General features: G+C 38.0%; 1 protein-coding gene across 1 annotated transcript; it reads right to left on the reverse strand.

The window, feature by feature from the left end:
• Positions 1 to 22: 22 nt before the first annotated feature.
• Positions 23 to 16,905, reverse strand: LOC129505490 (sulfotransferase 6B1-like). Its single transcript, XM_055318515.1, has 6 exons — positions 16,761 to 16,905; positions 14,297 to 14,481; positions 10,702 to 10,828; positions 4,685 to 4,779; positions 4,349 to 4,535; positions 23 to 283 (listed from the first exon to the last, which is right to left on the reverse strand). Exons 1-6 carry the CDS (start codon positions 16,903 to 16,905, stop codon positions 165 to 167), a joined length of 858 nt encoding a protein of 285 aa, XP_055174490.1. The 3' UTR covers positions 23 to 164.
• Between the last annotated feature and the right edge of the window lie 6,157 nt (positions 16,906 to 23,062).

Here is a 23,062-nt window from a genome sequence, read left to right on the forward strand (position 1 = left end):
GCGAGAATGAGTGGGGGGCGGGTGGTGCAGGGGAAGGCAGAGGGAAAGGGAGAAGCAAGCTCCCCAGAGGGACTGCTGTGGTCGTGACCTGAGCCAAAGGCAGGTGTTTAACCCTACTGAGCCACCCAGGTGCCCCTGGAAGGTAGTTTCATTCCCCATTTATATTAAGAGTCATCTTCAAAGTGTCTTGCTAGTTCACTGTGTTTCATTTTCTCTGTGAATAGTTCATCAAATACTCTCCTCTGCTTTGAAGTAAAGTAGTTTATCCAATCACCCACTGCTCCTGGAAAAAGTGGAAACATATCAGATAAGAACCAATTTAAATATATAGCATTCACCAAAAAAAAAATCTGTCAGATTTGCAATAAAATATGAATGATATCATTTCTTGGTGATAAGTACCAGGGGATTATTCTTTTCTTCATTTGCTTACTTGTTGCTTCTAATTTCCTCAGTAATGGTTGCATAATAATATACACAGTTTAGAAAGTTATTTCTTAAAAAGAAAAGAAGATTAAAATATATAAATATCCTAGGTTTTATGCTAGCAGGCAAGAAATGTCTCACCTAACTTTAGTTAAACCATAGAAGGTTTTAAAAGGCCTGGGTGGTGCAGTCCGTTAAGCACCCAATTCCTGGTTTCAGGTAGGTTGAGATCTCAGGGTTCTGGGATCAAGCCCCATGTGGGGCTCCACGCTCATTGCTTGAGATTCTCTCTCCGTCTCCCTACCCCTCCTGCTTGTGCTCTCTCTCTCTCTCTAAAATAAATAACTCTTTTAAAAATAAAACATAAAAGCAGACAAAGGGAACATAATGATGTCACTTTTTTCCCCACCTATGCACCTGTGAAGCAATAACTGTGCTGATAACATATCACAGGGCTGGGTAATTGGTCTCTCTCTCTTCCTTTTTTTTGATTCAAGTATAATTAATTTACAGTGTTATAGTAATTTCAGGTGTACAGTGCAATGATTCAGCAATTTTATATATTACTCAGTGTTCATGATGATAAGTGTACTCTTAACCCCTTCACCTATTTCACCTTAATTGGTCTTACATTAGGGAGATTAATTTTGCAATATTGATAACAGAGAGTTGGAAATACCATTGCCAAGTTACTTGCATGATGTCCTCCCCTCCCCTCCCCTCCCCTCCAGTTACACACCATCTTTCCATATTAGCACTTCTATATCTACAGTGAAAGTTGTGGGGGGCAGAATAAGACTGCTTGGATTCAAATCTTGACTCTACCAGCAACTAGTTGCATGATGTTGGACAAGTTATTCAGCTGCTTGGCATCTTAGTAAAATGTAAATAATATGAATATCACCCTCAAGAGCCTATTGTCAAGTTTAAGATAAATCTAGTAACATGCCTGGCACATAGTAAGCTCAGTAGGTTCCAGCTATTCTCACTCAATAGTTTTCATGATTCCATAGTAAACCCCTGCATGAATGTGATTTAATACATTTAACAGTTTCTGGTTAGAGGCCAATTAAGTGCATTTGAGGTTTTCAATGTTATGAGCAATATTGCAGCATGCATCCTATCTCTACATCTTTCCACAGCCCTAAGAAATTAATAGGTTCCTCAGTAATTTCCCCCTTAAATTTTAGTATACAGGGACCCTTAGGCTTCTGAAACTTATGTGGACTACTCTGTATCCTTGCCTGTCACCTTATCTCCATGTCCACCATTGTCAGTTTCTAGAATATCAGCTCCCAACTGCAGGCATAAATTCTCCTCCATAAAGTGAGGATTATCTCTTGCACCAAGGAGTCTGCATCATTGACTTCTGTAGTTCATTTGAAATGATTATTTTCAGAGGATGGATCCCAACCCCACCCCCCCCAGCCAATAGAAGGAATACAGTGAATAATCCATTTAATTCTTGTGTTTAATTCTTCATATAGTCCAAATTTAACAATAGGCACTCATTGTGACTAGTATCAGTGAGGATGTTTTCACTGTTGACTTTCTGTGTTTTGTCAGATCCTATACAAAGAAACTACTTTAAGATAGAATTTAAATTCATTAGAATTAATGTTATTAGCTAAGATTAAATTATATTGATATGGTTTCATTTGGGAATATTTGCTAGTGTCATTTGTATGGCAGGCCAAAGACTACCTCTCTTCTCTTTAGAGTAAAATTTCTCAAGTTGGTAGGGTAAGATGGGTGGAAACTGAGGATTTTGCTAATCATATGTCAAAGGACAGTGATAAAAGATATCAAGAGTAATCAAGAGTATCACTGGATTCCATGAAGCATCAGAACTTTCTCATCTCTCATCATTCTCTTGACCATAATCCCTCCCAATCTGTCTCTCATCTCTTTGCTTGTTTCACCTCTCTTCATGCATCCTTTCCTAAATCCTTTCTGTCTTCCCTTTATTATCTCTCTCCCACTCATCCTAATCTTTTTCTTGACCCTCCCATGTCATCTGGTTCTTGTCCTCCATTTTCGAACTTCTTGGAAGAGGGGTCCTTATTTGCTGCTTCCCTTCTTTCTCTCTCTCATCTCTTCAATCCTGCATTCTGCCTCCCATCGCCACCACTATGGAAACCACCAACAGAATTCATGAATGATACATGGCCATGTTTGACCCCAGCTTTCTTTGTAATTCTGGTAGTTTCATTTTTTTGGCTCATCTCAGCTGTTTCACTCCCATTGATGTTAGCATCTCTAGGGTTTCCCCTTCTAATCCTTTCTCCACTAGCCCTTCCCACTCATCCTGAATAATTTTGCTTCATTCCATAAACTGCCAATAGCTCCTAAATTGACTTCTGAGCTGAGTTCCACTCAACAGTGGCTCCCTGATAAGGCCCAAGTTCTGACCCTCAATGTTTCATACCTGGACTATTACAATGACCTCTTACTGGACTTTCTGCCTCTGGTGTCACCCTCTTCTAAACAACTTTCCACCCTGCTCTATTATTTTCAGGTCCCTTCTTAGAGCAGCAAATAGACCAGGGGGAGAAAAAGACCCCCTCATAACATGCATCAGAACTTTTGTTCTCTGGCCCCAATTTTTATCTCCCTGATTCTGCTCCATGCATCATATACCCTCTAGCACAGGAGACTATCTGCTCTTTCTAAAAAAAAAAAAAGCACAGTCCAATTCCCTGGTGGTTTTGAGCTTTTCTTCTTGCTGTTAGCTGTTGCTGGAATGTATTTCTTCCCTCTCATTTTCCTGGTAAGATCTTGCTCATGCTTGCAATCCCAGATCCTATGTCATCTCCTCACCACCTACTTTGTTATGAAAAAATTCTCTTTCCCATATTCATGTTACTGTTCACATTTGCTTATACTACTAGCACAGTTATTATCACCTACTACTGTTTTACATTGTGATCTTCTGAGGGACGAGACTATTTTATTCAATTTTTGAATCTTAGTTCTTAGAAAAGAGTTTATTAGTAAATATTTGCTGAATTGAGTTCTTCCTCTCTCCCAGGCCTGGTTTTGCAACTATGAGAAAATAAAAAATGAACCACCAAAAAAGACAAAGTAATTTGCAAAGTTAAGGCACTATCTGATCCATATGAGTTAGTGAATAGTTGCTTTGGGAGGAATTATATTCAGATGAGCCAAAAAATGGAAACAAAGGTGTGTTTTCTAGTAAGATACCTGAGTATCTAATTGCAGAAAATCTTGTTATTATAAGTTCTGTAAGATCCAGGGAGGATCTGGACTAAAACTCACATGGATTTCAACACAATTCCATATCCGGATGTTCTCAAACTGGTTCTAAGTTAAATGTTAGGAAGTAGTGGATTTTTTTCCTTCTCTCTGGGTTTTCATGTAGAAGAAGGTCCTGAGATAACACTTCTAGCTACTCTGTCTACCCCTAACTTCTGCGGGGACAGTTATTTGATCAGTTTACGAAAGTGCACTGTCCACCCTCATCAGCTCCCTTCTGTCTTCTGAAGAAAACATGTGTCATGTACTGCTCTTCCATGCTCTATGGGGGCTGTCTCAATGCAGGGACAAGACTGCATTTGGTTGTGTCTAAGCAAGCACATTTGCAAAATTTAGGATAAGTTATTAGCAAACATTCTAGGCTGCAGACCTGAGGCCCATTCTTCAAGGAGCTTTATAATTTCCATCTATCTGTTTGACACGCATGTCTTTCCCTCAGTTGGTTCCTATCTGGGCATGGACATCTCAATGTCTGGAAATAATGCAATTTAAGAAATTTGTTTAGTTAAATATTCACTGAGGGATGACAATAAGCGATCCATTGTGCAAGAGAGGGTGCACGATGGTGAAATTTAAATGGTAAAATGGAACTACTTCCAAATACAAGTCCTAGGGATATAAAATACCACATCCCTTTCTGACTTACCTTTCCGAAATACCAGGTTCCTATTGGATGTGAGGGCACAGATGGTATGATTTGGATCACAGTTTTCTTTGGCCGCATTATTTTTCATTTCACTGAATGACGTCTTCTGAGCAATCTTATTAATTTCACTGTCATTCACATTTATACCGAGGAAAGTAGTTATTTTCTTTATGCTTTTAGAAGGATCCTGAGCAGCAAGAAAAGTTATTCTTTAAAAGTGTAATTCATCAAAACACCAAATTCATTTTCTCAACCCTGAAAATAGAATTTATTGATTTCCTGTTTTAACTTAATTTTACTTAAATTTTGATTGTTGAAATGTTAGAAAGGACTTACTTTCTTCATTTCTTCATAGAATATAATTAGAATGTTTTTATCATTTTTGTGTTCTTCCCAGCTTAAAACATGATCAAACCAGGATCCATATACAACTAGAAGGAAAAATGAATGGTGTTAATATTCAAGATCATGGCTTGGCATCCCAAGGTTCTTCCTACTTCAACAAAGTAGGCAAAGTAAGGCACACATGTATTAGACTCTAGAATGAAAAAGTTTTACATAAGAATTGTTGAATCACTGAAGTGTACACCTGAAACTAATATAACACTGTAAATTAATTATACTGGGTTTAAAATTAAAAAAAAAAGAAAAGAAAATGTTAATTATATATGTTAATACCTGTCTTCTACAGTAACAATGTGTCATTCATTATCTATGAAGGAACTTATAATTAGGTTTAATAAAATTCAATAATTAAAAATTAAATAAGATCTTAAAATATTTAAATAAAAGAGTTTTCCTTAGAAGAGCTCAGTTTTAAAACACTACTGTTTTGGGACACATAGGTAGTTAAGTGATTGAGCTTCTGCCTTCAGCCCAGGGCGTGATCCCAGGGTCTGAGGATTGAGTCCCGCATCAGGCTCCCCTCAGAGAGCCTGCTTCTCCCTCCGTTTATGTCTCTGCTTCTCTCTGTGTGCCTCTCATGAATAAATAAAGAAAATCTTTAAAAATGAAATAAAATAAAATAAAATGAAACACTACTGTTTCTAAATACAGTATTGTGAAATGAAATTGGATGGCTATATCTCTTAATAAGGCTGTGTTGTTTTTTTCTTTGGTAGTATCTTTTTATCATCATCAGAAGTGACAGTAGAAATACAGTAGAAATACAGAGATACCCATTTTCTCAGTAATTATGTTCTGCTAACTACTTTGGATCTAGGGGAGAAATAGAGAAACATTAAGAATTTATTATTTTCTTCCTGCAAAGTGACACGCTTTTTATAAGCTCTTAGCAGAAAAAGTTTATAAACTTCCTCAAAAAGGGGTGGGGTAAGAAAAGTGAAAAGAATTCTATTTATTTATCTTAGTTCAAGGCTGAAAAATACAGAGTTAGGGCTTTACCAGTAGTTGATATTATCTCTTTATTGTTTTGTTAATTTGACAGACCTCAAAAATCTCTGGGGCTTAAAAGTAAAATATGATCATGCAAAACAAATTATCAACAGTGATGATAAAAAACAAAAAGTGAGCAACTTCTTGTATGACAGAAAGTTGACTAGCTTGACAATCTAAAACATCAAACATAGTAACTTAAAATGCTACATATACATCTTTCCATGCACCCCTATTATCCACAGATCTAATACTAGCTAATGTCCAAATTATAAAAGAGCTCCTCTGCTCGCAATTTTCTGAAGATCCGCTATTGATTTATTTAATAAGCATTTATGAAGCCATTAGTGTTTGCCAGGCATTGTGCCATATAAATTTTGAACATTAAAGTTTTGACTAAATTGATGTATCATTAACTCCTAACTAACTGCAATTTCTCACAGTATCGGCTCCTAAGGAAGTAAAGGGCAAGAAAATAACCATAATGCATTTGTAAAACTAGGACATCAAGCACTGCCATGGTATCATCACAGAGCCTGGTTTTCTAACCTGTGGACCCAGAGGGCTGTATAATTAAGAACGGGTGTTTGAAAGGGCTGACACATCTTCGGTTACCAACATTCTCACTGCCAGTTCAGTGACTTACATAAATACTTTATCTTAGAATGACCCAAGTACCCTATCAGTGATAGGGAGTTTACCTTCTAAGAACAGGCCAGTCTTTTCCCAGGAACAAACACCTGGTGGGATTTTCTCTCCTAGGAATTTATCGAGTGAACGAGTCTCTGTTACTTCAGACTATGCTCCCAGTCTCCACCTGTGTCACCACCTCCCCTAGGCAGAGGCAGCTCAGCCCAGCCCTGGTGGGTGACATCACCACCAGGAGATGCTGATGCAATGGAAGCCCTCAGGACTGTCAGGGAGCCCAGGCTTCTGTGATTGCACGGCTGGGTGTGGAAAGAGGCCACATGTCACAGTGTTTCAGCTGGTAGTTAGCTGTAATGGACTTGGGCCACGATGGTTTTTCAGGAGGAAATGCATGCCTACATACCCCAAATGGATTTAAGAATAATCTTTTCGGTGATAGCCCGATCATCATTTGAGAGCCAGCTATTCTCTTATTAACTCATTAATTTACGTTCCATCTTGTTCCAAAAAGACAAAAGAATGTAAAGAAATTGGCTGCCTGTCTCTTCCTTACCAATATACAGAATAGCACTTTGGGTTAATTTTTTAATCAGAATCCTCATTGTCTAGACCTATGGTTTTAAAGGAAGTATAGCTTCCAAAACGGAGACTTCAAATATTTCTTTTATGGGAAACACTTTTCTCTGCATCCTTCACTTAATGACAGAATTTTCTATCACCTCCTGTCCTAAACAGATACCTGGATGGCCTTCCTTTGTTATCCAGAATTACTTGTTCCCCTAACATGCCCCCCCCCCCAACAGAAGTCACTCTTTCTCAACCAACCCATGCGTTTTAGGCATGGATTATGCAGCAGCAATCTCACCACTTCCTATCGATTTGCAGAACCCCTCCCTCTTAGATAATACAGGCTCCTTTAAGACTCGTGTTCTTTGAATATCACTCTTCCTAGCCTTATCTGGGTCAGAAATGGACTTTCTGATCTGCCTCCTGCAGTCACAGAAGACTGGTTTTACACCACAACGCCCTGGGGACAGGGCAAGTCTTGCCACCAACACTTTGAGGGACAGCTTCTGCAAATACCCCATGGACCATTTGTGTCCTTTTTAATCTTCATTTTCCTTCCCCTTGTTCATCTCCTCAACAGTTTTCTGGCCCAAACTTTCAACTTCCTTGCTCCCCCACTGCTTATTTCAACAACACCTGAAAAACACTCTGTATTGAATCAGAACACTTAACCTTCTGCTGAAGGAATTTAGACAAGTCTGTATTGACACCACTGCAAATCCATTTTTCTAGCCTCAAGTATCCCAGGGTTGCCTGGCAAACCTATTTGTCCTGCACTGACACACTCTTCTATTCTCCACATCAACTATTTCAAACCTCCCACACTTTCTGCAAACCCTCTGCCCTGTTCTGATCCAGTTACAAAGAACATTTTAATTTCTAGTTTCTAGAAAGCACTCTGATGATAGATGACTGTGCACAAATTCTCCAAGATGAAGTGCCTAGAAAATATGGAGTTCTTATATAAGACTGGAGAGGAGGCTAACAGAGAAAAAAGTATGACACTAAGATATTCATTTCATTGAGATATTAATCTGTCAAGATGTTGCCAGAACACAGCTTACTGTTTTATTTGAAAACTTAAAATGTATTTGGAAGCTGTCTGAAAGGTAAATTAAATGATAAGATAAATGTGTAGCTATCTATGTCTTTATGGTACTGTCTTCTCATATAATGTGTATATATTTATGGTTTGGAAAAAGACATATATATATATATATTTTACAGTTTGGAGGATATCATGATGCCTCAGTTGTAAAATAATGTTTCTAGATGAATGCCTGCTTGTAAAATTTCTGCCCTAAAATGAAACTATACATCCAATAGAGTGAGTAGATTTCTATAGTCAATTTTTAGTCGTGACTTCATTTGAACACCTAAGTAATCCTACAAAAATCCAAACCTCAGAATGATCAAGCAATTTGTCCACAGTCACACAGGGAATAAGTTTTAGTCAAGACTTGACTCCTGTTGTTCTAGCTCCATAGTCTGTTTTTCTACTATATCATGTTGTCATTGGCAAGAGAAAGTATCCTCTCCTCAAAAAGTCACTGAAGAACATCCCTGAAATACAGTCACATATATTTAACAGGAGAACAGACAACTTCATTTTATAAATACCATAAATGCCGTTCCCACTTAAGTAAATTTTAAAAAGTTTTAGCAATTCACTGACTACTCTTAGTGTGGACAGGGCTTGGCCAGGTTAGATTACCTGATTGTATAATACACAGCAGATCATTTTACAATTAAAAATCTATTAGCATACCTAAGAAAGTATAAAAGACTCATCTGGAGCATTTTTTCCAACTGACTGCCTTTCCCAGATGTTCTGCTATGACATCAGATAATGTGGTGGTAGCAAAGGTAAATGCCCTAGGACAAAGCTAGTTTGCTTCCCTGCATATGGACTGAGTTGCCCTGTCTGTGGATATATTCATAGAGAAATAATATCCAGAAGAAGAGCACTAACAGGCCTACTTTACTCTGCCCTAGTCAGACCATACCCAGAAGATGTTTTTTTGTCTTCTGGGCACTGCAAAACCATAGAGATGTAGCCAAATTAGAGCTCATGCAGCAGTGAGAGGGGTAGTGAACCCAGGTGTATAATAATTGGAGACAAACGTGGCTTTTCTTTTCCTGAGGAAAAGCAGACTCAAGATCTGGGTTGTTTTTTTTTTTTTTTAAATAAATTATGTATCTAAACTCTGTTCATTCCAAAAATGGAATTGAGGCAGAGTGAGGCATGCTAACTATCTCCAAATATTTAGAAGGCTATGGTGTAGAGGAGGAATTCATGATCAGAGGACCAGTTTTCTTGTTGGATGAGTTATGCCACAGTGGTAACAGCAAAGATTTTGGAGCTGACACCTGAATTTAAACTGTGGCTCCTTACGAGTGATTCATCTGGACAAGTTATTTGGCCTCCCAACATCTGCATTTTCCTCACCTGTAAAATAAGGAGAACATCTAGCTCGTGTGTTCTAGTAAGGATGATAGGAGATCGTGTTTGCCTAGCACTTAGCTAAGTGTCTATATTACATAATAAGATTTTTTTTTTAACATCTTAGCAGTACCAAGATGGAATATGTCATTTGGGGACAGGAGCTGGGGGTGTGAACCTGTTGTCAAAGTTAAGGAGTTCAAGTTTAGCCCGTACAACTCTTGGCAAAGGTGATTCAAACATCAGGTGGGTGTTTTAACCTGATGATCTTTAATAGACATGTCATTCCTGAAATTTTATGACTCTACTAAATGCTTGCAAAAAAGGAGAGGAAATATTGTGAGTATAGTATATTATCCCATAGGGAATAAGTCAAAAGAAAGTGTTAAACTTTGTTGCTAGCAAGTTCTCAACATCCTCATGTTAAGGTTATACTTGCTGTGGCCTCTCTGAAATTAACAAGTAAAAGCTTAATAATTTACAAGTGAAATAGCGCAACTAATAATTAAGCAGATTTACCTTTAAACCCAGTGAGAGATAAGATCCTGTGGGTACACAATGTTTCTAAATCATGCCTCTTCTAAATTCTGCATTGTCTTGGTTTATTATTTTTGTTTAATGAAAGCTTAGGAACTCAGGCTTTTTGGGTTTTGTTTTTAAGTGTTTAAGTTCTTCAGATACCAGTGAGTTAGAGAAAAAGTAATAAATTCAAAGGCCATGCACGGTTAAGCAGGATCAATATCCGTTGCACAGCTCAATCAAATGATATATCATTTTAGTATTTTCAGCAAAAATTGCTTTTTGTTCATCTTTATAAGCCAAGTGTCAAGATGGCTAATTCTTTCATTTGTTTTGTTTGGGGATTTTTTTTTTTCCTCTTTGGGATGTGGAGGGAGAATTTTGGTTTTTTTGTATGTGTATCATTTGTTGGTGTTTTCCATTTAGGTATATTTAAGATATGTTTTGGGCTGCCCGTGCAGGTTTCAACTGTATCTTGCTATACTCCAATCAATGCATAATTATTTCACTGACAAGACTAATGGCATGTATAAAAAAAAAGCGATGCCTGATTGGAATTAATTTTTGTTTTAAAAACATTGCAACCAGCTCAATAAGTAATTGCAAATCCATACTACCCACAGGTGATAAGAAAGTCTATGAAGAAACAAAGTGAGAAAAAATGGCTTAGAAGTAAAAGAATAATCTATGCAAATGTGTTTCTGAAAGTAGGCCCTTAGGATCCAGTTAAACTTTTGGAAAATGCTTTCAAATGATTAATAGAAATCATTGTTATATTTACCATCTCCTCTTAGGAAAAGCTCAAAAAATGCAGCCCAGGTTTCAATGCCAGGGAGATTCGGGTTATCTCTGTAGTAGTGGAATAAAGAAACGGCCGTATCTTTTGGATTCCTAATGATGTAGATAATCTGTTAAAAAAATCAGTTTATTTTTAGATGGAAACAGCCCCCACACAGAATGTTTCCTTAAAAAAGCAACTGGACTTACCTCTGCAAGCAGTGATTTGTTGGCAGCTTATGCTGATTATTGAGCCAGACTCAGGCCAGTGATTCTCTAATGCTATTGTGCAAATGAGTTGTCCAAGAATCTTGCTAAAATGCAGATTCTGATTCAGGGGTCCAGGATGAGGCCTGGCATAATCTGCATTTTTAATCAGCTCCTGGCTGGTGTTAGTGCTACTAGTCCACTGACCACACTTTTTCAATTTATGTGTTAACTGTGGTCCTATCTTTTCAGCGGTAGACACAAGAAACCCTCTATTCTTTTGTTGAATGTGAGCACTTTTTTAATATAAAAAAATTTAACATGATACAATTTAAATAATTTCAATGTTATAAAACATGATTTAAATACACTATGGGGCATCTGGGTGGCTCAGCGGTTGAGCATCTGCCTTTGGCTCAGGTCGTGATCCCGGAGTCCTGGGATCAAGTCCTGCATCAGGCTCCCCATGGGGAACCTGTTTCTCCCTCTGCCTGTGTCTCTGCCCCTCTCTCTGTGTCTCATGAATCAATACATAAAATCTTTTTAAAAAATAAAATAAATGAATAAATACACTAAGATTTCTTTTAAATTGTCTATTCTTATTTATAGGAAGAATGATGTTTTGGCATTTCATTTTCTCCAGTTTAATCCCCACAGAGTAGGGAATCTGAGCCACCCTCCTAATTAACACAAACACTGCCATTGCAATCTGATTCAATTCAATAAATTTTTGTTTAGTACCTACCAGAAACCCAGCAGAACAGAATGTCCTAGGTCTAAGACATATGTGCAAGACAGAAATGTTACCCGCTCTCTCAAAATGGTCAGGTAAGGGAATGCAGTGTCATGAAGGTTGTAACTGGGGAGGTACAGAGTACATGCAGTCCGAACATATAAAAAACCTCCAGAAAACAGTGAGAGACGCTGAGTGTAGTAGGACTATCTTCGATCATGGTCAATGTTGCATGAGTACTAGATGTTCCACTTGCTCTTAAATCGATATTCAGGTGGACGCATACTACGTAGGTAAGAAAGCGTTTATTGAGTCATGTTTAATACGTAACTATCTTTCTGTACTGTGTTCATAGTCCACCTGGTCCTCCTCACTTGAGAGGTGTAAAGGCCACTGTGCAGAGAACTGAAGAGCCAGCTCTCTCCCCGGCTCTGCCCCCATTAGCCTTTCTTCATCTCCAGAGAGAATTGTGGAGTAACTCAACATTTCACGCTCTCTCTAACTGCTCTCTGCATTCTGAGCAGATTCACAGAACCCCAAGGCTCTGAAAATCCTTTAAAAATCGACTCACTGTCTTAATAAAAAGAGATAAAGTGGCAGATTTTTAGGCCTTAGCCATGAAGTTGGAGTTTTTTGTCTGTTCGTTTCGGGAGAGAGGAGTGTCCTAGGGCCTTTGGAGAATACCCAAAGTTACATGTCAGTATTATCCAGTGGGAAAGACAATGCAAACTAGTAACACAGATACAAACTATTAGTACAATATATACTAATTAAGACAATACAAACTATTAACACAATATATACTAATATTGAGCCATTAAGTGGTACATCTGAAATGAATACAATGTTTTATGTCAATTATACACAATAAACACACACATACAATACTCTAAGAAATCTGAGGGGTGGTTGAAAGATATGCAGAGAAAGCAGAATAGTACTCTGAGAAAAAACCTAAATATTAACTAAGTATCATGAAATGAGCTAAAAACATAAATTTCATGTAAGAGAGTTTGGAAACCATAAAAAGGAGGTGGGGGAGACAAAGATTAGGAAATAGACATAGGAGGCTAAGTAGGGTCGAGGGCTGGTAGGGAAAGATCACAAGAGGAACTGACTATCTGCCAGGCCTGCTAGAGCAGGGAAGGTTCCAGTAGCCCCTAAGCTTTGAGAGCTAGGCAGGAAGCAACAGAAGACAGGTCACCATCTGGGGAAACCAGGTACAACCAGAGAGCTTCACTCCCCATCAGGGTTGTACCTTAAGGCTCCATCTTTACTGTGGCGGTTTTAAGAAGCACCCTAACCTTTCAGAGCTTGAGTTTCTTTGCTTATGAAAGGAAAACCATCTACTTTTGTCTTTGTTGTCATGTGTTTATAAAACACAGTGTAACTTCTGACAGCCCTTTGTTATCATTGCTGTTGCGTGGCCCTGAGTAAGGGTTATTGAGCTTACCAGACTCCTTTTATCCCCAAATCTCTTTCCTCTCTCTCTCTCTCTGAGTTTGTTTGAAATAAAAAGACTCAGTTAAGTGAAATCCAGTTAGTTTATGCTAATCAAGTTAGTATGACTTCATCTCTTCTGTCTGGTAGATTTGCTGGGGGTAAAGGTAACACTGTAGGACATTTGTCTCTGGTTGATTGTGTTTACTTTCGTTTGGGAAGAGGACTAGATGGTGTGCATGGAGACCTTGTGGTTCTAGAGTTACAATCATAGGAAGATCTGCTTTGATTTATGCACACTTGACTGGTAGGTTACTTTTGTTTTTACTTTTAGACTATGGCTAACACTATTTAAACAGGATTCATTACTGGAAACTTGCTACAGTGGACACATGTATCTTGCTTTTGCTTTTCAAATATACACATTTTCTCATCAAAACAGAATTTTGGAATGCTCCTTACACAGGTATCTGTAAAGAAAATAAAATCCAACCCTCATGCCATACCATAGCAAACCACTCGTTATGTTGATACATTTACATTTAGTCTTTTTTTTTAATGCATGTGTATGTGTATTTTAAATAATTGAGATTATCAAGTATATATGGATTGAAAACATGCTTTCTCCATAACCTTAGTCCATAAACATTTTTCCATGAGAACATAAATTTGAGTAAGAAACATATGAAAATATTCTTTTACATTATCATTAACTTTTAAAATAATAATAATGTGTGCACTTAAAAAGAGCCTGAGTTATATATTCTTTCATGTCTTATACACAATTTATTTTTTATTCTTTTCCTATATAATCCCTTGCAAAAATGATAGATAAAATAATATTAAGGCAACTTTTCTTTCCCTTGACATCAATATTTAAAGAAAAAGGCAAAAACCAGATTCACAGACTAGAATAAGACATTGTCTAGTGTAATTATGGGTGACATGCCAATGTTGCATTCATATTTCTTTCATTACTAAAAGATTATTAAATCGTTTTTGTGTGCTAGATACTGAGGCACCTATATATTCATTATCTTATTTAATCTTTGCCATATAATATGCAATGGATACTGTTGTTTCTGTGTCAAATGAGGAAACCAAGGCTCAGAGAACATTAGCAATTTTCCAAGGTCACACAGCTTGAGAGTGGCAGAGCAAGAACCCAAGCCCAGTTTTCTGATCCTCCCAAATCTTTGTTCTTAACCACTGAACTCACCTTGCATTGTTTTTGTTTAATATTCACTGGTAGCATGTTGTAGCTCAAATGCGTGGGAATAACTCTTCTCTTAGAGTTCATTTTTAGCTCGTCAAAGTTAGAAATGTCTCCCAACTCAATGGGAGATGTAAGACTCATTCGAGCATTGGGAATGTTCCCAATGACTTCTGCAATCCAGTGAGTGCCTTGACACAAAAATGAGACAAAAAGCATTTTTTAAATTAAATGAAACTCTTAAAAAAATAAGTAAATGAAAGTCTTAATGACATAAATATAGAAAATTAGCATGAGGTTATAATAGCAAGGAATGCATTAATTTTGTTATAAATAGTTATTATTACCTCTTGACACCCATTGAAACCAGAGACACCAGTTGAAATGCTTGAGACGTTAATTCTTTTTACAGGAAGAATCACACTTGAAAGATCTTGAAGAGACTGAGCACTGTCTATGCTATTTCCTCAGCTTGAAATAGTCTGTGCTACACTCACCTCTAGCACCTTCTCTAACACACAGATCTTTCCATACGCAGTTCCCACTGGTCCTGCAAACTTGTGCATCTTGCTCTTTTATACACTATAATTCCCACTCCCCTGGCATAATTGTTTACCCTTTCTGTCCCTCCCAAGTAGCACACACCAGAGCATAGTTGCCACTGCTTATATTTGTATTTATCTCTCCATTTCCCCCTGGAAGATAGACACTGGATCTTAATTTTGTTTGTGTGCCAATACAGAGTTGTTGTACAAGAAAAGCATTTGAACAGTGAACAAATGCTATATTCAGACATCATAAGGATATAATCCTCTGCTACCATGAAGTCTGGAAGGAGTATCACTTTATGTTTACATAAAGCAAACTCTAAAGTTGTAGACAATAGAGAACTAGAACAGGAAAGTAGAAGTTTAGATGGGGAGGATGCTTTGCTGATTTGAAAGCAATGTTCCTAAAAAGTTTAAATCAGGCCTTCTTTCCATTTATCTCACTGTAATTCCAATTCTAAATTTGTTACAATATTAACTAATTTATAGTTAAAGAAATATTTAAACAGTCCTCCCATTTGCATGATATGTTTTAAATTTAAGACTATTTTAGATTATAATGTTAATAAGTCAAATATTTATAACATTCATATAAACATGACTAATATAGCAATGACATTCTTATTATTCTCACAAATCTATTGCTTTATTCTGGTGAAGAGAGAATACAGTTTTGGGCTGTATTCAGGGGACTTCTGGAGCTGGTGAGTGATATCAAAGGCATCAGAATGTAGAGTGGAAGCTTTATATAGGGTTGTTGACATATATGGTTATAAACTAGCCACCTGCTCAAAGAACCTTAAAAATATAAACCACTTTCTAAACTAACATATCAACCTAGGGTAAGGTACAGTCAGTCATTCAAAAAGTGACCTATTACATAGAACACTGAGGTATTCTGGAAGCTATCATTTAATTTCCATTTGCAACGCTATTTTCCAACAAAAGAACTACGTATATGATTTATACTTTAAAAAAAAAAGCTGGAAGTTCTGGCCTTATGTGAACTCTGTGTCTTCTGCTGGGGAAGGCCTCTTGGGCCTGACTGATAATCAGATAAGAGAAGTAAAATGCAACCATGATTTGAAGGGGCTAAGCTCTTAGTTGCTAAACCGTGCTAGCAGGTATATGCCCATTCACACAGGTCCCCTCTTCTGGAAATCGCAGCAGGTCATTAGATATTATATAATCTGTCCATTTCTCAAAATTAAAAATAATACATAATTAATTTAGATTATCCCTAGGATGACAGTATTCATAATGGTCCTTTCATGGGTATGTAACTATATGTGGAAATAAACTTTGGCTAAGAAGGCATAAAATTGAACACTGTGGGGAGCCTGGGTGGCTCAGTCGCTTAAGCCTCTGCCTACAGCTCAGGTCATGATCTCAAGATTTTGGGATCAAGCCCCACTCAGAGCTTTGTAACAAGCTCTGCATCAGTGGGGTGTTTGCCTCTCCATCTCCTCCTACCTTTCCCTCTCCTACTGCCTCTCCCCCTCTGCCTCTCTCTCTTTCTCAAATAAACAAATAAATAAATAAATAAATAAATAAAATATTTTTAAAAAATTGGACATGCTATTATATATACATATATATGTATACTTTAATGAATAAATGAGAAACAAGACTATAATAAAAGCTCTAAATCCTCCAGTTGAATTTTCTCAAAACACAGTTTTCAGCTCTCTAATGTCAAACTTTTTCATTAAAATAAGCATTTAGGATACTTAAATTTCCTATTGATAATGATTCTAAAAAATAAATGTTTTGTAAATACTGTTATATTTCTATATAGTAGTATGTTATATTATTATACTATCATATTCATAATTAGTAGTATATTATACTTCTTATTTCTTATATTTCATACATTTTAAAATGTACTTATACACTTAAAAATATATTAAAATAAACATTACCAGATTTTGGGTAGGACACCAGAAATACATCATCTTCTCTTGCACTGAAAAAATCCAGGGAGTTTAGAAGTTCTTCTGAAGACATAGTAGAAAAGAGAATCCCCTTGAATTTATGAAGAACACTTGACTGGTTCTGGAATGACATCTTTCATCAAATGAATCAAAAAGTATTTACTAAACACTAACTTTACACAAGGAACAGAACAAGTAACGTCCTTGATGATAATTCTAGCTCACTCAGTGGCAGAATGATCTTAGAATTACTGAGCTAGTTAGAGGTATATTTATATGTATACATATATATATACACACATACATACATATATACGTTTTGCAATTCTTCACAAGAGTAATTTTTAAACCAGAACTAAGCCAAAGTCTACTGTAAAAATGATGTCACCTGGATTTTCTTGATAACATGTTGCAAAATATTTCCTTCAACTTGATATTCAAAGAGTTTACATACAAGGCTATCAAGCCATCAGAATGTAATTATTATATGAAAGGACTAGAGTAATCAAATCCTTTGGCCTTAATAAGAAAATAATTAGTGGCTCTAAGGAATTATGTAACTGTGGAAAGGACTACAGAAGTTGAACTTCTTGTTAATATTAACACATAGTAGAGGAACTAGCTAATCGGTATTGCGTTGCAGGAAGGGAGAGAATGTAGTGAGAAAATACAAATTTTTCATAGAATTGTCAGATAAATCTGTGACTAAAGATAAACTTCATGGGAAATACTTTAAGAATGATAACATGGCTGCCAGGGTGGCTCAGTCTGCTTTTGGCTCAGGTCATGATCTCAGGGTTCTGGAATCAAACCCCACGTCAGGGTCCTTGCTCTCTGCTCACAGGGATCTTGCTTCTCCCTCTCCTCCCTGCTCATGCACCCTCTCACTATCTCTCTCTCTCTCTCAAAAATAAATAAATAAATAAATAAATAAAGTCTTAAAAAGAAAGAAAGATAACATAGGAACCAGAAACACAAGCAAGAAAAGAGATATCTTGAGCTTTGATGTATATGGGAAGTTCGTGATTGAATTAAACAAATTTTGTCTGAGTCATTCTTTGCTTTACTAATATCGTCGTATTCTGGATTCAATAGGATATGACAACAAAGTGCCCAATAACTTCAATGAACCACAGTTTAGTATTTTTGTTTGCTCGTCTGACCATCAAAAAAAAATGTACATCAACAAGGAAATGATGAACGTGTTAATTGAGCATAAAAAAGTATACGTCTACTGTGAAAGAAATAATTGAAGAAAGATATTCATGATGGTGGCAGAAATAAAATTCAGAATAATTGTACACATAGGAAATCCTAAGAATCTACCATTAGGATAAACATGTAAATTGGGCATGGTTGCTGCATTATGAAGACAAATTGTATTTCTACATTCTAGCAAAATCAACTGAAAAATAAAAATTTAAAAACACTACTATTTATAATAATAAGAAAAACAATGAAATATCTAGAAATAAATCTAATAAAAGGTGTGCAAGGCATTAAAAGCCACAAAGTATTACTGAGACTAGTTAAAGAAGACGTAAGTAAATGGAGAAATATACCATGTCCATGGACCAGAAGATGGACTATGATTCAAATGTCAAAACTCTCCGTATTGATCTACAAAGTCAACTCAGTTCGATCAAAATCCCAACAGGCCTGCGTGTGTGTGTCTGTTTGTGTGTGTGTGCGTGTGTAAATGGACAAGCATTTACATGAAAATGTGAAAGCAGCAGAATAGCCAAGGAAATCTTAAAAACAAACTTGTAAGACTTAGATGATCAGATTTTTAAGCTTTATCATAGAGCAACACTAATTAAGACAGAGTGGCCTGAGCTCAAGGATACCTATATAGATCCATACAGAATAAAGAGTACAGAAAAAGACCCATGCATAAATCATCACTTGATTTATGACAAAGGTATAATTCAGTAAGAAAAAGATGGTCTTTTAAACGAATGTTGCTTTGTTCAATTGGATCCATATGGGAGAAAAAAAAATCTTACCTTACATCATATGCAAAGAATTATTCAAGATGGATTATAGAATTAAATTTTAAAAAAGGTTTCTAGAAGAAAACATATAAGAAAATTTTCATGACCTTTTGGCAGGTAAATAATTCTTAAATATGATACACAAAAGCACTAACTATTAAAGAGAGATATTATAGTTGAGCTTGATTAAATTAAGAGCCTCTGTCAATTAAAAGGCACCATTCAGAAAGTACAAGGCAAGCCACAGACTGGAAGAAAATAGTGTAATTGAATATATATACATATATATATTCAACATTATACTCGTTTCCAGACTCTTTAAAGAACTCCTGGTAATCAATAATATAAAAATCAAACAACTCAACAACAACAAAGAGCATACCTCTGAGTAAACTATTGGAAAAGGGTTCGACATCATTAGTTATTGAGGAAATTGAAATTAAAATTAGCATTATGGGAAGATCCACTCCCACAGTGTTGGCATGAGAAGCTCTGTGGACCCACTCCTTGAGGAAACAACCATAAGAAATGACAACTATTTTTTAAATAAAATAAACATTTAGGGACTCCGGGGTGGCTCAGTGGTAGTGTCTGACTCTTGGTTTCGGCTCGGGTCATGATTTCAGGGTCATGGGATTAAGTCCTGCCACTGGCTCTGGGCTCACTATGGAGTCTGCTTCAGATACTCTCTTGCTCTCTCTCTCCTTTTGCCCCTCCCTCCCATGTATGCATGTGCCCATTCTGGCTCTAAAACACATGGATAAATAAAATCTTTAAGAAAAACTTAAACATTTAAAATCTCTAGGAAAAGGGTCGCCTGGGTGGCTCAGTGGTTGAGCATCTGCCTTTGACTCAGGGCGTGATCCCGGAGTCCCAGGATCGAGTTCCACATCGGGATCCCCGCAGGGAGCCTGCTTCTCCCTATGCCTGTGTCTCTGTGTCTCTCTCTGTGTCTCTCATGAATCAATAAATAAAATCTTTAAAAAAAATAAAAAAATAAAATAAAATCTCTAGGAATGGTTCAAACTCAGGAAGCAAATGAAGATACATTTATTCAAGAAAATATTTGCAAATGATATCTCTGGAAAAAGATTTGAGCCCAGAATGTGTAGAGAACACCTACAACTCAATAACGAAAAATCCCCTATTACAAAATGGGCAAAGTCTATACTGTTGAGTATAACACAGGCCCCGGGAAAGGCTGAAAAGGCAAGGTAAAGAAATAGGCTGCATCCTGGAAGGCCTTTGCACTACACCAGGGAGTCTGAACATTGTCCAGAGAGCTATGGGAACTAGCAAAGATCTTAGGCATGAGTGAAGAGATAAGATGACATCCTAGAAGGACCCATCTGCTTGGATATGGAGGTGGGTCGCAGCTGATTCAGACTGAAGACAGAAACTAAAGCAGAAGCAAATGATGATGAGCAAAGAAGAGCAGATCTTACTGTGCCTCCAAGGCAGAGTCTTGAGGAATTGGTGGCCAATTAGATGCAGTGGATGGAGGAGCCAATAAGGCCACAAAAGTGGCAATCCCACAGACCAGATGCAGTCTGCATATTTTCTGTGTACCTTGACACTCAAAAAATTACATTTGAAGGGCATTGGCCCATCCAACCCTGTTTGCTCTAGTCCCCACCATTCCCTATTCTCTGTGGCCCGGCTGGACTCTACCTGCCTGGTTCCTGAAGGAATGACCCTATTAGACAGTCTTCCCACCCCCTCTAATGTTTGGTTATGCTGGGGTTGTGAAGAGACACATGGCTGAGGAAGGACTAAGCAATAGTGAGGCAAGGTGACTTCATTTCTCCCCTCTGACCCTGGTTCTCCCACCATCCCTGACCTCCAATCACCACCCTACCCCTACCCCCAGACCTTTGACCAATCTCCATTGGATTTTCTGTGGAAAACATCAAGAAAAGAGGAGGAATCTGGACCTTTTCTCTCATAGATGCCTTGAAAAGCTTGCAAAGCTCTATTAGGCATCTACTAAATTCCATGTCAGGTTGCTAATCTTTATTGCAGTATGGCAGGAATCTAGGATGACTTTTATTTTACAGGTGAGTAAACAGGTGCAGTTTAAGTAAGCCAAGTTGCCGATATGCTTTAGAATACTGCGTGGAAGTTTCTTAAAAACAGAGGATCAGAGTATCCCTGGGTGGGTCAGAGTTTTGGCGCCTGCCTGTGGCCCAGGTTGCGATCCGGGAGTCCTGGGGTGGAGTCCTGCATCGGGCTCCCGGCATGAAGCCTGCTTCCCCCTCTGCCTGTGTCTCTGCCTCTCTCTCTCTCTCTCTCTTTCTCATGAATAAATAAATCAATAAATTAAAAAAAAAACCAGAGATCATAAAGCATGGGGTCATCCTTTTCCTAAGCCATTGATTTTTTTATAGCCCTCATTTACATTTATGATAGATTCAGAGGTCCATTCACCAGAATCTCTGACCAGCAAAATTAGTAAGAATTATAGCTGATTTATATCTCTGCCAACATAGGATACTGTATAAATTGGCCGCAATCATATTGGAAAGGTGTTTGACAGTAGTCCCTTTGTCTGTTGCAGGTTACAAAGCACCATAAAATGTAATGACTTACAAGCAACTAATTTGTTATCTTTCACAATCCTGTGGAAGATACCTGGAAGTAGTTCCAGCTTCAAACGTCTCAGGCAGAGGGCACTTGGGTGGCTCAGTCGGTTAAGCATCTCCTTTCAGCCCAGGTCATGATCCTGAGATCATGAGGTCCTGAGATGGAGTCCCGTGTGGGCTCCCTGTTCAGTGGGGAGTCTGCTCGTCCCTCTCCCTCTGCTCCTCCTCTCCCATTCCCCCTTCCCCCACTCCTGCTCTCTCTGTCTCAAATAAATAAATCAAATCTTAATTTAAAAAAGAAGAAACACTACCCAGGCAGTTGCTATCAAACGGTAGTAAATATTGGATTTTTTGAAGACTTGACTGGCTTGGCATAGAAGAGAGCGTGATCACATGGTTGGCAGTCCATTCTGGGTCTTTACTGTGAGTTAGGTGGCGTTCTCTATCAGAGCACTTACCTGTGGCTTTTCCATGTGGCTTGGGCTTTTTGCAGCATGGTGGCTAGATTCTGAAAGCAAGCATCCCCAGGGGGAGTGCTCCAAGGGACCAAAGCGGAACCTGCAAGGTTTCTTAAGATCTGGTCTTGGGAGTCCCATGACATCACTTCAGCAACATGGAACATGCCAGTTATATGGGGTCAGCCCAGGCTCAGTGTGGGAGAGGACTACACAGGGATGAGTACCAGGAAGTGTAGCTCACTGGGGCCATTGTTGGACACCAGCTCTCCCAGTGTTCTCTGACTTCCAATGTTTCATTTCCCTCCTAGCAGGAAAACGCTCTCACAACCTTCATGAGGCCTCCAAGGTCCCTTCTATTAGTTGTCAGGGTCAGGCTTGAAATCTGTGATCTCATTATCTACATCAAACCCAGACATCAGTGGGCCTTCTTGGGGCCATTCCCTCAGCTGAAGCAACTTGAGCCCCGCTTCTAGAGTGTGATTCTCTCAAGCTTTAGATTTGGGAATTGGGGAATTGAAGAAATCAGTTGTCATACACACCCAACGTATAACAGGGTCAGACAGGAACTAGTGTGCAAGATACCTTCATTTAACAAGGCATAGGACAGGGCCACCTGGGTGGCTCAGTTGGTTAAGCATCTGCCTTAAGCTTGGTTCTGATCCCAGGATCCTGGGATCAAGCCCCCAGGTTCGGTTGGGTTGTCTGCTCAGTGGGGAGCCTTCTTCTCTTGCTCTCCTTGCCACTCCCCCTGCTTGTGCTCTCTCTCTCAAATAAATAAATTACTACTATTATTATCATTATTATTTTTAAAAAGGTACAGGACAGGAAGCACACAACTCTCTGGGGACTATGGAAATTTTGTTGAGTCCCGTCCTCCTCCCTACAAGTGATTCTTTTTGGCTCTAGGCTCTGTGATCTAGGCTCTTGGTTCTGAAGGGTCTTCTCTTTGCAGAAGAAATAACACTTCAACAGCTAAGCTGATTTCTCAGACTCACTCATGCCTGTGAAGTTGGGAGCCTATAGGTCTTTTCCTGTTGCACTGCCTCTGTCGCTTTAAGTCCAAGTAGGTGGTTATGTTTGTTCACTGGCTTAAAAATCAATAGGTAGGTTTTCAGTGATTATTGCTGGTGCTCCCTCCATGAGACAAAATCACATCCATAAAAGTCTCTCGATAGGCTGCATTCTCCTTTGGGATGAGCACTGAGGGGCTTGGAGTTGATGTTTTAAAGGTTCTGAGAAAACTTCTTGTCTAGCAG

This window comes from Nyctereutes procyonoides, unplaced genomic scaffold (genome assembly GCF_905146905.1).
Source record: "Nyctereutes procyonoides isolate TBG_1078 unplaced genomic scaffold, NYPRO_anot_genome, whole genome shotgun sequence".
In the NCBI taxonomy this organism is placed as follows: Eukaryota; Metazoa; Chordata; class Mammalia; order Carnivora; family Canidae; genus Nyctereutes; species Nyctereutes procyonoides.